Source organism: Trachypithecus francoisi, unplaced genomic scaffold, assembly GCF_009764315.1.
Source record: "Trachypithecus francoisi isolate TF-2019V2 unplaced genomic scaffold, Tfra_2.0 Lachesis_group12, whole genome shotgun sequence".
NCBI lineage: Eukaryota > Metazoa > Chordata > Mammalia > Primates > Cercopithecidae > Trachypithecus > Trachypithecus francoisi.
In genome coordinates, this window is record NW_022681457.1 from 107,867,729 (window position 1) to 107,884,626 (window position 16,898).

The window sequence follows — 16,898 nt, forward strand, 5'->3', positions numbered from 1 at the left end:
TCTGGACTAGTGGTTCTCAAGGTGTGGTACTGGAATCAGCAGCATCAACAGTTCCTGGAAGCAAGTTAGAAATGCAGATTCTCGGGCTCCACGCCAGACCTCCGGAATCGGATGCTCTGAGATGGGGCCCCACAGTCTGTGTTGTGACAAGACCTCCAGGTGCCGCCGCCCCAGCCGCTGCTGCTGCGCTTTGACAGCCACTGGCCTGCACCTGTCATTCAACCCTGGCCACTGTTTCTGTCTTCAGCTGCCCCAGCACCCTCAGCCTCCGCCATGCTGGCCAGCCTCTCCAGAGATGGGATCCACAGATATGCAGCCTTCAAAGAAAAATGCCCTATAGATTTAAACAGCACCCCTCATGATTCTGATGCCTGCCGCAGTTGAGAACTCCTGGAGCTCAAAAGCGCCAGGCCCCCAAGATAGCAGCTGTGCCTTTGAGACAGGCTTACACCTATGCGTTAGTCACAAATCCCACGAGAATCCCACCTAAGTCCCTCTGAGCCCTCTTGGGCCTTCAGGCCAGTGGCTGGATTTAGCAAAGCCGCCATCCCTAGGCACCTTCCTCCCTTAGTCCCCTGTCCTTCCTGTCACCTCTCCTTAAGCCAACAACAAAACACCATGGACAGGGTGGCTTAAAAACAAATTCATCTTCTCACAGTTCTGGAGGCTGGAAGTCCAAGATCAGGGTGGCAGCATGGTCGGATTCTGGTGACGGCTTTCTTCCTGGCCTGCAAATAGCCACCCTGTCACTGTGTCCTCACAAGATCTTTCATCAGTCCATGGAGAGAGAGCTCCATCTACCTATCCCTCCCTCTCTTGCTGCTCCTCCTCTTCCTCTCTCATCTTTCTTCTCCTATTTGATTAGAAGCCTGCCCTTAGCCAGAGTGGCTCACGCCTGTAATCCCAGCACTTTGGGAGGCTGAGGTGGGTGGATCACCTGAGGTCAGTAGTTCGAGACCAGCCTGGCCAACATGGCGAAACCCCATCTCTACTAAAAATACAAAAATTAGTTGGGTGTGGTGGTGTGCACCTGTAATCCCAGCTACTCAGAAGGCTGAGGTAGGAGAACCACTTGAACCCAGGAGGCAGAGGTTGCAATGAGCTGAGATTGCACCACTGCACTCCAGCCTGGGTGACAGAGTAAGACTTCATCTCAAAGACAAGAAAAAGAAAAGGAAGCCTGCCCTTATGACCTCATCTAACCTTAATCACCTCCATTACCTCCTAAAAGCTCCATCTCCAAATACCATGACACTGAGGGTGAAGGCTTCAACATGCTAATTTGGGGAGACACATTCAGTTCACAGCAGCCAGATCACACCAATTTGTTCTCCTGGTCAGAATTCAAGAATTCCGAAAGTATTTCCTTTGCAGTGGAAAACGACTTTTGAACCCCAAGAAATGATTCAGAAGGTGGGGGATGTGAGGCACCAAGAAAGCTGTGGCAGGAAGGAAGGGATCTTTGTAACAAGAGACACCCCACCTCTGCCCTGTTAGGACCCAGGCTCTGGGCTCCATCCCTGTGAGGACTCAGCACTTTACTCAGCGACCCTGAGCAGGGAGACAGGGTTCCAGGCCCAGATCTGCTAGTGGAGCAAATTCATTCCTGCCTGGGCCTCCATCTTCCACCTTCGCAGGACCCTGTGGCTCCCAAAACTGGCCGCCCATCAGAGGCACTGGGAAGCTTGTTAAGAATTCAGATCCCCAGGCCCCACCCTCGAACATTCAGACTCGGGAGGTGCAAGATTGGCCCAAGAGATTTCATGTTCAACACATGTCCTCTTCACAGCCAGGTGACTGCAATGCAGCCGGATCCTTTGGGGTCTCCCAGATCAGATTGCCTAGGGGGGCCTTTGCAGCCTTGCCCCTCCAGAAGTCTTCTTTTTTGAAAAAAGAGCCGGGCACGGTGGCTTACACCTGTAATCCCAGCACTTTGGGAGGCCAAGGGGGGCGGATCACCTGAGGTCGGGAGTTCAAAACCAGCTTGACCAACATGGAGAAACCCTGTCTCTACTAAAAACACAAAATTAGCCAGGTGTGGTGGTGCATGCCCGTAATCCCAGCTACTCGGAAGGCTGAGGCAGGAAAATCACTTGAACCCGGGAGGCAGAGGTTGTGGTGAGCCGAGATCATGCCATTGCACTCCAATCAGGGAAACAAGAGTAAAACTCTGCCTTACAAAAAAAAAAAAAAGAAGAAGAAGAAGAAAGAAGAGACATGGTCTCGCTCTGTTGCTCAGGCTGGAGTGCAGTGGCACAGTCATAGCTCGCTGCAGCCTCAACCTCCCAGACTTAAGCAATTCTCCTACCTTAGTCTCCTAAGTAGTTGGGACCACAGGCGCGTACCAGCATGCCCAGCTAATTTTTTAATTTATGTAGAGACAAGATCTCACTATGTTGTCCAGGCTGGTCTCAAACTCCTGGGCTCAAGTGATTCTCCGGCTTTGACCTCCCAAAGTGCTGGAAGCAGGAATCTCCTCTTGAAGCCCCCCCATCTCACCTGCCCCAGGGCTCCCCCTAACCCTCTCTCATCTCTCCCCACAGCGCGGCCCCAGCCGGGGCCCAAACCTTCAGCCTGAAGCACTCGGAACGCGTGCGGGTAGAGGTGGTGCGCGATGGGGAGGCTGAGGAGGTGGCCACCAATGGCAAGCAGCGCTGGCTTCTCTCGCCCAGCACCACCCTGCGGGTCACCATGAGCCAGGCGAGCACCGAGGCCAGCAGTGACAAGGTACCACGGAGGGAAGTCCAGCCTCCGCGGGCCCGGGGCCATGCCAGGATAGAGGCAGGCTGGACCAGCTCTGTCCCATAGAAACCGCATGTGGGCCATGTGTCATTTTCAGTTCTGCAGTAACCACATTGAAAAGGCAAAAAGAAACAGGTGACATTAATTGTCTTAATATATATTACTTAATCCCATCTATCAAAATATTATCATTTTGACATGCCATCTATATAAAAAATATTAACAAAATTGTTGTCTTTTGTTTGTTTGTTTTTTGAGACGGAGTCTCCCTCTGTCACCCAGGCTGGAATGCAGTGACACGATCTTGGCTCACTGCAAGCTCCGCCTCCCAGGTTCACACCATTCTCCTGCCTCAGCCTCCCGAGTAGCTGGGACTACAGGTGCCCTCCACCATGCCCAGCTAATTTTTTTTTTTTTTTGTATTTTTAGTAGAGACGGGGTTTCACCGTGTTAGCCAGGATAGTGTCAATCTCCTGACCTTGTGATCCACCCGCCTTGGTCTCCCAAAGTGCTGGGATTACAGGTGTGAGCCACTGCGCTCGCCTCTTCATTTGTTTTTAAGAGACAGGATCTCACTCTGATGCCCAGGCTGGAGTGCAGTGGTGCGATCATAGCTCACTGCAACCTCAAGCTACTGGGCTCAAGCGGTCCTTCCGCCCCAGCCTCCCAAGTAGCTGGGACTCCAGGCACCTGCCATCATACCCAGCTAATTTTTTTTTTTTTTTTTTTTTTTTGTGGAAACAAGTTCTTACTATATTGCCCAGGCTGGTAGTTTGTATTCTAGGAGGCTGGGACTCCAGGCACCTGCCATCATGCCCAGCTAACTTTTTTTTTTTTTTTTTTTTTGGAGAGACAGGTCTTACTGTATTACCCAGGCTGGTAGTTCATATTCCTTTTCCATACCAAATTTAAAATTAGTGTGAGTTTTACACCTTATAACACATCTCCATTCAGAACAGCCGCATTCTCAGTGCTTGGTAGTCATGTGGATGTTGTGAGGTTAGACCATGGAATGATGGTTCCATAAAGGATGAAAATTATAGACAGCTGAGTGATAGAAAGTTTAGGGGCTCAGAACCACAGAATCACTGGAGCTTACAGTCACAAGTGTCCTTGGTCTGTCTGTAAAATGGGGTGCTGAGCGCCCATGGGTGATTTGTCCAAGTGGTGAGGCTGAGACCAGAACTGTCTCCTTGCTGGGTTCTGTAATTATGAACTTTACCATGTGCCCCATCACAGTGATGGCACTGAACATAGTCCAAAGAAAATAGCCTCAGCCCTGTCCCCTCAGTGAGCACTAGGCATGCAACATAGCAGATATGGGCCCCACCCCCCAGGCAGCAGAATGCACACAGTGGCACAGGAAGGCAGACGGTATCCTGACTGCACTCTCAGCCAGCAGGAGGGGAGTCCACAGTCTAGTTCAGTTACCTGAGGGAAGCTGCCCACCAACCCAGGAGCGCTTCCTGGAGGAGAGGGTTCTAATGCTTGGAGGGGATTGGCTTGACAGGCTGTGAGCTGTGAGGGACAGCAGCTGCTTCAGGTTCTCCTGCTTGTGATCTGTGATCTCTGCTCTCTTTTCTCTCTATCCCAATGTGCCTCCTCCCCATCAAGGTCACTGTCAACTACTACGATGAGGAAGGCAGCATTCCCATTGACCAGGCGGGGCTCTTCCTCACGGCCATTGGTGAGTTAGCGTGGCTGCCGTCTCGGTGCCTTCATCTCCCAGGGCCTGGCACTGTTGTCCTTCTCTGGGGCACTTAGGCTGTTCTCAGTGCAGCTGATCTGGTACTTGGAGCTTCTTCTGAATGGCACAGTCCTGGGGAGGGATGTCACATGTGCCCTGCCCCGGCCCTTCCGTACTGGGGTGGGGACTTATCTGCAGGAAGAGGCACTCCCTGATTCATTAGTAATTCCCCCCAGTGTCAAGGCCCCCTTCCCAGGCTCTGTGGACCCTAAAAGAGAGAAAGGAACATGTTTCCCCCCCACCCCCACTTCTCCCCTGCAGCCTAGAGAAGAGCGTCCCTCTCATGGCAAGCGGAATGGCCACGGTCTATAAAACTAGCAGCTGTTCTTGACAATCCCAGCTGCCCCCTGGTTCTCCCCAGATTCAGCCCTGAGGGTGCAGAGTCCTTTATTTGATCCACAGGATGGTGAGGCCCAGAGAGGTTAGGGAATTCATTCAACATCACACAGCAACTGGGCAGCAAGTTGAGTCCAGAACCCAGGATTATCCCTGTCTCAGGTTCTGTCCATGGCATCACACTGTCCTGTGCTGTCTGCCAGGCCTGCACACCAGGGAGGCGGAGCCTACCCTGGCTCTACAGGACACTGGACTGTGATCATCTGAACTTTCCATCACCCCACCCCCTGAAATTGAGGCATTACTTTTATGGTATTTTATTTCATTTTTTAATCATAGAATGTTAAAGCCAGGAGGACATTTCAGAGAGTCATTTTGTTCATGCAGCCTTGGTTTAACATTGACAGAGTTGCCACATGGCAGAGGAAGGGAACTACCGGTTATTGAGAGTCAACTGCATGCTGAGTGCTTTAAAAATAATGATGCGGCCTCCTTATTGCAGACCTACTCTGTGTCTAGAGCTGTGCTGGGCACTTTGATGAGGAGCAGGAGGGGGAGGATGATAAACACCTGATATTAATTGAGCACCTATGGTGTGCCAGGCTCCAGTACTCAATGTTGTACCATCACGATTTCAATCTCTTCTTCCAACTGTTTCAAGGATAGACATTATTATCATCCCCATTTTATAGACAAGAAAATCAAGGCTCAGAAAAGGTAAAACAAAGAAATACTTGCCTGCAGCCACATCTCCGGAAAATGGTTGGTGAGATGCCAAGTCATTCCAGTTATCCCACATTCTCAGGGGGATCTCAGAACCTCCCCAAAATACAACCAGCTCCCAAGCCAGCCCCTCCCTCTCTAGCCCTGTGCTCTCAGCTGCTGAAATAGGCTTAGCAGCATGGCCCTTCTCATTCTTGGCTAATTCCCAAATGGGCTTGGTTGCTGGTCCCCCTGTCCCTCTTTCTGCACCAAGGAGGTGCCCAGCCCTTGGGTAGGGAACCTCGGGATGACCTTGGTGAGGGCGGCAGATGATAACCAAAGACTCCTGGGTTGTGCTGAGCCCTGGCACGTGTGTGAACCTTGCATGCACACAGCACACAGGCAGTCTCAGATGACAGTCCCTGAGGAAACCTAATCCCACTGAGACAGGGACACCTGAGGACGGGGGCAGGAAGGGCAGGGGCCTGACACCTGTCAAATGAGGGTGATCCCAGGAGACTGACTGCACCATTAACAAGACTTCCACCAAAGCAAGACAGCCTTAGGATAGATGGCAAAATAAGGGTCTATAAGGAGGCAGGACTGGACTTTTCCCGCTCACTAGAAGATGACAAAGCTGTGCTTAGAGGAAGCCCATTCAGAGTTGGCAGCATGGCTGAGTCCCAAAAGATTCCACATGTGCCCAGGACAAGTGACCGAGTTCATCCATCCGAGGTCAATTAATAATTATTTAACTGCCACAAGTTCCAGATATTTAGATTCCATGGGCCAATCAAATGTCCCCTCCCCCACCCCCCAAAAATGAGAAGACTAACAACTTTGATGCTTGGCAAAAAAGAAAAAAACCATACATTAATAAAGCAATTTGAGGCCAGGCATGGTGGCTCACACCTGTAATCCCAGCACTTTGGGATGCCAAGGTGGGCAGATCATGAAGTCAGGAGTTTGAGACCAGCCTGGCCAACATGGCGAAACCACATCTCTACTAAAAATACAAAAATTAGCCGGGCATGGTGCACATGCCAGCTACTCAGGAGGCTGAGGCAGAAGACTTGCTTGAACCCAAGAGGTGGAGGTTGCAGTGGGCCAAGATGGTGCCACTGCACTCCAGCCTGGGCGACAGAGCGAAATTCTGTCTCAAAAAAATAAAAAAATAAAATAAAAAATAAAAAATTTTGCTATCAACTATCACCATCATTTTCACTCCTAAATAATAGGCAAGGCATAATCTCAGAATAAAAGACAGTCATGGCCGGGGTGGTGGCTCACGCCTGTAATCCCAGCACTTTGGGAGGCCGAGGCGGGCGGATCACCTGAGGTCAGGAGTTCAAGACCAGCCTGGCCAACATGGTGAAACCCTGTCTCTACTAAAAACATAAAAACTAGCCAGGCGTGGTGGTGGACGCCTGTAATCCCAGCTACTCAGGAGGCTGAGACCGGAGAATTGCTTGAACCCAAGAGACAGGGGTTGCAGTGAGCCGACACAGTGCCACTGCACTCCAGCCTCGGCGACAGAGTGAGACTCTGTCTCAAAAACAAAACAAAACAAAACAAACAAACAAACAAAAAACAGAATAAAAGACAGTCATTCAATTGCAAAAAGAAAACTTTATGAGAAACTAACCCCATTGAACTACTGTTTCCTGTTCCAACAGAGACCCTGGTGAAAATCTGGTTTCCCTTGGGAACCACTGTTATGTCTGTCCTTTCTAGGTCTTTTGTTGAGCATCTGCCCCAGGAGCCCTTGAGCCCCTCATCCTGAGTAATCAGTCACTCAGGGACAGTACCTCAGAGGCAAGGATACCCCCAATATCTCGAGATGCTGGGACTGTCCTCTAGGCACAAAAATATATCTGAATCTCTCTCACCCTGGTCCTATCCTGAGTCCACATTGAGCAGAAAGAGCCTTGGCTTCAGGGTAGACCGAAGTAAGCCTAAGATGTTTCTCTGCCCACCTCCAACCACCTTGTGACCTTGGACAAGTCACATCATCCCCCTGAGCCTTGGCTTCCTCATCTACAAAATGCACTTCACAGAGCAGCCTTGCATGGCGTTTGCAAGGATTCAGCGGGATGCTGTGTGCTAAGGGCCCGGCACAGAGTGGGTGCTCAGTCAATGCTCTGCCTGCTTTTCTCCCTTGCTCTTGGGGTAGCCACATTTTCTCTCTGCCTGGGTGAAGTTAAAGAAACATATGGTCTGTCTGTCTTCCTCCTGGGATTTGGGAACAAATTCATGATTCCTTTGGCCAAATCAGGCTCTGGGTCTTGGTCCCAATCCTGCCAAGGACTTGCTGTGTAGCCACCCCCACTAGGACTCACTTTTTGCAAACTATAAAATGAGGAGTTTGAGCTAATTAATCCCTAAGGATCTTCAAGACTCTGGTTAGGGTTGATTTGCAAAGACTTCCTTTTTTTGGGAGGGATGGGGGAGAGGGAGAGGTGAGGTGTGGGGAGGGAGGAAGAATCTCACCCTATTTGAGGTCCTGGCAGTGGAAGGAGTACACATACGCGGGCCTCAAAAAATTGCAACATCAACCTGAGGGGCTTGATCCTATGCCTTCTCGCCAGAGCCCGGGATACTTGCCTTGGTTGGCTGTGGGGGAGGGAGTCCTTCCTTTCCACAACACCTCGGGCTGCTTAGTAAGGCAAGAAGGCCAGGCACCCTGCCACTCTCTGGCGACCCTCCAAAATGCCGGTGCCTCTCGGTCACAGCTGAGGCCTCAGTGTCTTCATTCTCAGGGCAGACTGCCTTGAACTCAATCCTAGTGACATTTCCCATCAATCTGCCCCACACCCAGGGGCCACCTGACGCCTTGGGGCTATTCTAGGGAGCTGAGGTGGGATCCAGAGCCTCTGGGAAATGTTGTCTGGAGCCCAGAGGTCCTGAAGCAGAGGTCCTCTCCCTCCTCCCCCTCGGGAAGGCAGAGCCATCCCAAGAGGCAATGCTCTGGGCAGGTCACACCAGCCCTGTTCTCTGCCCCTACCCACAGCATCCCCCCGGAATCTAGTTAAATCAGACACTGGGGGAAGCCTTACAGAGGTGAAGGCCTAGGGGCATGACTACGGGGTGGTAGGTCTCTGAGGGTAAAGGGGCCAGAAGGTCATTTCAGTGGATTATGGGGACAGGTCATGGGTCATGAGAGAGGAGTTATGAAGCCCTGTGAGAGGTTGGGAGGACGATGAGGGAGCCATACTGTGAAATGCCCACATTTCATAACAGGAAGGTAACAAACCTGTCTGAATTCAATAAATCAAGAAATCACAATAAGTATGAGTATTTAGTATTAGGGAGGTTGCCTCAGGCAGCCAAGGAGAAGGGCTGGACAAGGAACTGCTGTCTTTCTTTAGAAAGTGTGTTACTGTTTTATTTGATTTTGCTTGCACTATGTCCAAATATTACATGAATAAAATGTTTACATTCAAGAATTCGTAATGAAATAAAGCAGTCTAGAGTGCACCATCATCTCTCTCCTAGCCCATGGCCCCACTGCTATAATGAACCCACCACAAGGAGTCCCAATGTAATGTCACCTTGCAGCCTAGAGACGAAGGTCACAGGGCTGCCAAGGTGGGGACATGGGCACTTCCTCTGGGAATGACCTTCAAGGGAGCAAGTCTTGGGTCTTTGACTTTGGGCTGGGCTTTTGGAAATAGCTTGTGGGGAGGTCAGCCTGGGTTCCTTGCAGGGAACAGCAGAGAGAAGGCATCTGGAGCCTGAGGCCCTGCTGAGAGCCTGGCTCTGCTCTGGGAACTTCGGTGGTCACTTCCCTGCTGGGGGCCTGGGTTTCCTCATCTGCATTGTTAACGGGTGGGGGTGATCACGCCTCCCCTGGGGTGGCCAAGAGAACACGCCATGGAAAACGCTGTGCACCTGCAGAGCAGGATGCCCGCAAGGGAGAGATCGTTACCTTAAAACGGACAGAGTGGCTCCCTAAAGAGGCTGGACCTGCAGCTCCTTCCCAGGGAGGAGTTTCAGGAAGCTGAGTTCCCTGAAAGGCAGCATTCAGTGGGCGTGACCGGCTGGAAAGTTCACAAAGGTCCAGGAGCCAAAACCAATATTATTCCTGCCCCTGCACCCCAGCCTCTTTACCAGCCCCTGGTGGTACCGCCTTCCCTTCTTTCCCCTGGGGTCCTTATCCTGCACCGGCCTCCCAGATTACCAGCCCGATTTGCTGACAAGTGGCTTCTCTGAACCTGGGTTTGCTGCCCTGTGAAACGGGAGCAATGCTATTTATCTCATGGGACTGTGGACGCCTTGAGAGCAGGTGCTGTGCCTCCACTGCCCATTGCCTAGCACAGTTTCCGGAGCACAGTAGCTCCTCAGCAGTGAAATGTGGAGTGAATGCAATTGGAGGCAGGAGGTTACAAATTTTGCCTTACAGCACCTAACTCACCACAGGGCTACAGAGGCTGGGACACAGACGCTTGCCTCTCCCAAGGGCCAGGCGCCCTTGCAGCCTCCTTCTAGACCGTAAAAGTCACATGCAGGCCTAGGGTATGCAGGCTATAGGCAAAGGGAGGACCTGAAGGTGATCTCTGGACTCAGTTGGGCTCGGTTGGCCCAGAGAAGGGTGACATCAGTGCGCTTCGTGTGCCAGGACCCTCCTTTCCATGCCCTCCAGGCAGAGGGTGTGCCTGCCAAGGGGACTAACCAGGAATGCATTCATTACCACCCAGCACCCACCAGGTCCAAGTCATGCTCAGCATGAGACGAGCCCACTCAGGCAGCTCTAGGGGCCTGGAACCTGCACACGTCACGTGTGTGACACTCCCAACACCTTCCCAACCACATCCCTCCTCGACCCTGTCCGTCTCCAACTCAAGGAAATTTCGCCTCCCAAGGGACATTTGACAATATCCGGAGATATTTTTGACTGTCACGACTGGGAGGGATGTTACTGGCATCTGGTAGGTAGAAACCAGGTGTGCTGTTAAACATCCTCCAATGCACAGGCTGTACCCACACAAAGAATTATTTGGCTCAAAATGTCAGTAGTGCCTTCCATTGCAGTTAATGCACCTGCTGTAACCAGGAAGGGCCCCATGTTACAGGTGAGGAAACTGGGGCTCAGTGAGGTTGTCTAACCTGCCCAAAGTCACACAGCTTATAAGCAGAGAACCAGGGTCTAAACTCCACCTTGTCTGATGCCAAACCTTTTCATTTCCCTACAGTCTCCACAAAGCCTGTCTCCATGGCAGGCCTAGGGATGCTGAAGGTCCCTTCACTAAAAGAAGGGATAAGTGAGGGCCTGGCCCTGGATCCTCCATCTGGACTCACAGGTGCCCTCAGACCAAGAGGGGTTAGAGACAGCTTCCCACCCACAGAAAAACCCTCAGTCCTTGAAGGTGGGATCTAGGCCACTGGAAGTTCTTGGAGAGAAAGAGACATGCACACACAGGTGCACGTGTGCACACCTATGCGCATGCCCGGGTAGACTGAGAAAGGCAGTTTGGGAATGCTATGCCTGTAAGTTTTCAGAATATGAACTATGAATCAAACCAACTGCACCGTGTACCCCAGTTCTGCTAGCATCCCTATGTGACCTTGGGCATGTGACTTCACCCCTGAACTGAAGCTCTCAGATCTGTGCATCGAGGATCATTCCCCAACCCCCAGCAAGAACAAAGAAGTGGTGGGAGGACCTGGACCTCCCCGATGGCAGCTCTTGCAGCCATAAGCTACAAAGTCCACACAGTGTCTGCCGATGGTCTTCAGTGGGTCGTGGAATGTTGAGGCAGGGGGTTGTGTAAGATGATGTCAGCGAGGTCCTCCCTTCCCCGTGACCAAATGAATGACTGAGATGCACCCTAATCCCACAGGTCTTCCTCGTGCCCCTGCCCCACCCTGCCTGGCAGGCTCAGCAACTCACCCATGTCTCTTCTCCCCAGAGATCTCCCTGGATGTGGACGCAGACCGGGATGGCGTGGTGGAGAAGAACAACCCAAACAAGGTACCTAGCTATCAGGGCAGGCGCCACCCTGAACCTGGGGCTGCTGAGGGCTCAGACCCAGATGGTACAGGCAGCCATGGTTCTCCCACCAAGCAGGCAATTCCCATTTCACAGCCCATTTCGAGGCCCAAGACAGGCTCCCAGACACACAGCATACCAATGATGGAACCCACAGACGAGCTCAGGCATCTTATAGAGTCGGCTACAGAGCAGGCTCCTGAGTCTCAGTTTCTCCATCCCGTGATGGGGACGCCCAGTTCATGGAACTGTTGGAAAGGACAAATGTGCCTGCTGCAGAGGAAGCGCTGTGAAGGCACTTGCTCTTATTATTTTGCCTCTTCTTTTAAGACCGGGGAGGTGGGGGAGACAGACCCTCAGGACAGAGGGTCGCATTCATCATTCTCAGTTCCAGGTGCGGTATCATCTCTGCTGGTGCATGCACAGCTCCTCTCCTCTTTCTATTTATTCATTCATTCACCATTCATTCATTTGTTCCCTCATTCATTTACTTATTTTCTTTCATCTTGCATTCCCCACTCCCATTCTGCTGCCCCACAGAGGACCATTTTGCTGGGTTTAATGTGTCTCTGTCTGTTCTGGTGACTCTCAGGAGGCATGTGGTGTGGTTGGTGTGCATGTATTTTTAATTTGTGCAGACAGCATGGTGTTCTCTATCTCATTCTCTTTTGTACTTTTCCCTCAACACAGTTTTTAGGCTCCACCAGTCTTGCTCTGTGTACATTCAGGCTGTTGCTTCTAACTGCTTTCCGTTTTCTGCCCTTCTGTATCATCTAAATTTTTGCTGTGGACATATGTGACTTTTATAATAACACTCTGAAGCCTAGGGTAAAGTGTACATAGAGGGGTACTTATGAAGTGAAATAAACACAGCCTGATGAGAAGCCTGGGTCCTGGAAGCCTGCTCCCCTGACTCTCTGCAGGTCAGGGGAGGGTTCTCAGCCCTGTGGGAGAGTCCCTTCTTCTAGGATCGCGAGCAAGGCTTGCCTGAGACCAGGGCCAGCCCTGCACACTCATTCTCTGAGTCTGTGGCCAAGCCGTATGCAAGTGAACTCCACAGAGGCCTCTGAGGCCCAGCAGCCCCAGGTGAACAGCTTCCAACATCCATCCCCCAAGGGGCTGTGCAGTCTTGGCAAAGTCACACAATCCCATGAGCCTGAACTTGGCCAGAATTTCTAAATCTGGGCCAGTGAAGTTTTCACTTTTTCTTCATTCATCCTGTAAATATTTGCTGAGCATCTTTTACATTCCAGGAGTGGGTCAGGCCCAGGGGATGCAGAAAGAACAAGAGAAACACAGCCCTGGCCTTAAGGAGCCCATGGTCCACATTAAAAATTGAGTGTTGTGGATGGCTGTCTCATCACAATTGTCCCAAGTCCTCCCAAAAAGGATGTGTACTGTGCCAGGTGTGGATCTGGGGAAGCTGCTCTGTCCTGGAGAATCAGAAAGGCCTCCAGGAAGAAGAGACACTTATGATGTAATAAAGGAGGGGTAGAGTGGGCCAGGTGGAAAGGGGCAGGATGGCAGCAGAGGGACTGGCATGGGCAAAGGCCTGGGAGCTTGAGTCTTTTGGGAGCAGAAAGGCGCCAGGATGGGTGGGGCAGAGTGAGCGAGGGGCAAGGTGGAAGAGATGAGATAGAGAGGAAGGCAAGTTTCACCAGGCCTTCCAGGCCACAGCAAGGAATCAGGGCTTCATCCTAATTCAACCAGGAGCCCCTGACCCGGCTTCAAGCAGGGAAGCAACACGATCTGGCCCGATTTTGTTCTAGTAGCGCTCTGGCTGCAGCGTAGAAAGTGGAGCACCGTGCAGGTCCTATTTGGAGCACTAGGAGGGCGTCTGGAAACAGCTGGGTGTCATCCATCCAGGCGTCTCCTCCTGAGCTCCCCTAGGGACCTCGGGACCTGTGGTAGAATGTCCGTCTGCTTATTTCTCTGGCCAGCCTCCACCTCCCTGCCTCCACCCATGCCAGACACCAGCCGCATCAGACAGGAGGCCCATAAATGCCTCGGTCAGCCTTCCTGTCTCTGTGCCTCTACTGAACTTGCCTTTGATGCCCACGTTCATCCTCTGTGGACATCAGTCTTGAGATTCACGTTTGCCAAGTCACAGCTGCCCCAGTGGGTGGCGGCTACTCTTTACCCTCATCCTGGGGCTGTCTCTCTGGTGTCCCATGGGGTCTATACAAGCATAGAGAAGAGAGCACTGACCTTTCTTCCTGCCACTGTAGGCATCCTGGACCTGGGGCCCCGAGGGCCAGGGGGCCATCCTGCTGGTGAACTGTGACCGAGAGACACCCTGGTTGCCCAAGGAGGACTGCCGTGACGAGAAGGTCTACAGCAAGGAAGGTGCCAGCAGGCCCTGCACTTGGGGGGTAGGATGGGAGGAATGAAAAGATTCATGCCCAGTCCTGGGCTGGGCTGAGGGTGAGGCAGGTATGGACTCAGGCCTCTGGGGATGGTGGACACAAATACCACTCTTGCTTAAAGCCAAAGGCGAAACCATAGGAAATACACGAGGGCTGGGCTTGGTGGCTCACACATGTAATCCCAGCATTTTGGGAAGCCAAGGCAGGCGGATCATGAGGTCAGGAGTTCAAGACCAGCCTGACCAATATGGTGAAGCCCCATCTGTACTAAAAATACAAAAATTGGCCAGGCATGGTGGCATGCACCTGTAATTCCAGCTACTCAGGAGGCAGAGGCAGAAGAATCGCTTGAACCCAGGAAGCAGAGATTGCAGTGAACCAAGATCACACCACTGCACTCCAGCCTGGGCAATGGAGCAAGACTGTCTTGGGAAAAAAGAATAAGAAGAAAATAGACCAGAAGGAAATTCCCCAAAAGGTTAATCATCTCCAGTGTTGGAAATGACAACTGGTTTTTATGCTTTGCTTTTCTTTTTTCTTTTCTTTTCTTTTTTTTTTTTTTTTTTTTTTTTTTTGAGACAAGGCCTTGTTCTGTTGCCTAGGCTGGAGTACAGTGGCATGATCATAGCTCACTATAGCCTCAACCTCCTGGGTTCAAGCCATCCTCCTGCCTCAGCCTCCTGAGTAACCAGGATTACAGGCACACGCCACCATGCATGGCTAAAGTTTTTTTATTTTTGTAAAGATGGGATCTTGCTATGTTGCCCAGTCTGGTGTTTGTCTCCTGGCCTTAAGCGATCTACCCACCTCATCCTCCCAAAGCACTGGGATTACAGGTGTGAGCCACAGCACACAGCCTCTTTATGCTTTTCTATAGTTTCCATTAATACACATCCATGGGGATTTTTTCCTGATTATCAAAGTAAAAGGCATTGGGAAGCTAAGGCTCCAGCAGCAGATCTCTTCATTCTCACCTCCTGTCCCTCAGATCTCAAGGACATGTCCCAGATGATCCTGCGGACCAAAGGCCCTGACCGCCTCCCCGCCGGATACGAGATGGTTCTGTACATTTCCATGTCAGACTCAGACAAAGTGGGCGTGTTCTACGTGGAGAGTGAGTGACCCCAGCCCAGCCCAGCCCTTTCTAGCCACCTCTCCTCCTCCCCTTAGCATCTGTGGCCTTCACAGGTGCAGGTGCCGGTGCCTGGAGAAGACCTAGATTGGTCTCTGGGTGATTGTAACCTGGCAATGCTGCTGTCCCATGCAGTTGAAAGACTCCATGGGGACACATCGCTCCTCCTCTCAAAGGAGTCTGGAGTGACATGGGTCTATGTAGAACCCAGAGGCCCTTCTTCCCGACGAATCAGGGGAGGAAGGGCATTTGGGCACTTCTTTTCTGGAGTCATGTCACCTTCAGGATACCTGAGGCAGGGCAGGCACCACCTCTAGGTATTTTCTGCCATCTCTGACTTTCAAAGACCCCCTAAAGATGCAGTGGGCACCCTCGAAGAGTTGACCCCTTGCTCCTCTTGATAGCAACAGGTGTCCTGGGCCCCCACTGTGTAGGGCATGGGCTCCTGCCCTGGAGCTAGTCCTTGTAGCTGCCGGCTCTGCCTCACCCTTTCTGTGAATATGTGTTGAGCTCTTTGGTGCCAGGCGCTGTTCTCAGCTTTGAGATCTCTGCAGTAAACACGACAATCACACCCTGCCCTCGAGGAGCTGCCAGTCTAGCAAGAGAGACATAATCAGTACTACAATTGGAGGAAATGAAATAGAATAAATGAGGAGAATGGCAGGGCAGAGGCACTACTAGATGGGTGCCTCTGGAAAGGCCTCTCTGAGGAGGTGACATCTGAGCTGAGACTCAAACGAACGATAAGAAGGAACCAGCCACTTGTGAGCTGAGGGAAGAGTGTTCTAAGCAGAGGGAACAGCATCTGCAAAGCCTGGAGGAGGAGACCAGTTTGGAGTGTGGGAAGAGCAGATGGAAGCCCAGAGCAGGGTTGGGAGTCAAGGTCAGTGAGCTGGGCCAGGGGCCAGAGCATGCAGACTGGGTTTGGATTTTATTCTGAGTGCAATGGAATGCCATTAGAGGGTTTTATGCAAGGGACTGTCATAATAATGATGTATGTATTTTAAAAGCTCCCTCAGCAAAATAGTCGGCATTGCAATTTGCCATGGTACAAGGCGGGTTGTGGGGTGGCGGGCGGGGGGGGGGTGCTTCTGCATGCCCAGCTGCCTAGTGGGGCCAGGATCTCTGGCCCGGCCCTGGACCCACCTCTAGACAGGCCCACTAGATCCAGGGCACTTGCCAGGAGGTGAGTAGGGATCCTGGACCCTCCCATCAGGGAGGTATTTAGCCAGGATGGCAGTGGCCAGCAGTCACCCAATGCCAGTCCTCCTTCTGATCCACCCTGGGCTCCAAGCAGTGACCTCACGCAGGTTGGAATGTGCCCAGAGTCAGGCTGGCTCCGCTGCCCCAGGGGGCCGGAGATGTTGATGTTTACACCATCCAGGCTAAGGTTGTCATGGAGGATGGGGTCACCAGCAGGAGCAGGAGGGATGCAAGCAGGACCTCAACCTTGGCCTCTTGACCTTGGTGTCCTGACATGAGACCTGTGGCAAATCATGATGTCTGGACATTATCTAGAAGTTTCTTCTCTTTGCTAAAGGGAGTGGACTCTGGTCTGTTTCCATAATCTCGTCCCTCCCCATCACTTGCCTTTTGAGACGGGTCCTGAGCAGACTAGAGAAAAGAGGCACTACTGCTGCAAGGGCTTAGAGAATGTCCCTCAGAGCCTCTTATCTGGGCTGCCCATCCTATGGGGAGCAGCCATGACTGAGACGGTGGGGACCCAGAAGAGACAGTTTCCCAATAATGCTGACTCTGGGTGAAAACTCTTAGACACACACACACACACACACACACACACACACAAGCAAAGGACGACAGATAATTGACCAGTAGCACAGTCTCCTTTTCTTTCAGGTAAACACTTTGGAGTTATGTCAAATT

General features: G+C 51.8%; 1 protein-coding gene across 1 annotated transcript in view; it reads left to right on the plus strand.

The window, feature by feature from the left end:
- Window positions 1-16,898, plus strand: part of PADI2 (peptidyl arginine deiminase 2) — a 54,295-nt gene that overhangs the window by 12,091 nt on the left and 25,306 nt on the right. Inside the window, exons 2-6 of the mRNA XM_033228120.1 lie at window positions 2,544-2,727; window positions 4,357-4,429; window positions 11,437-11,498; window positions 13,745-13,862; window positions 14,871-14,996. Coding sequence (XP_033084011.1) covers window positions 2,544-2,727; window positions 4,357-4,429; window positions 11,437-11,498; window positions 13,745-13,862; window positions 14,871-14,996 — 563 coding nt within the window. The remainder of the gene's footprint in view (window positions 1-2,543; window positions 2,728-4,356; window positions 4,430-11,436; window positions 11,499-13,744; window positions 13,863-14,870; window positions 14,997-16,898) is intronic.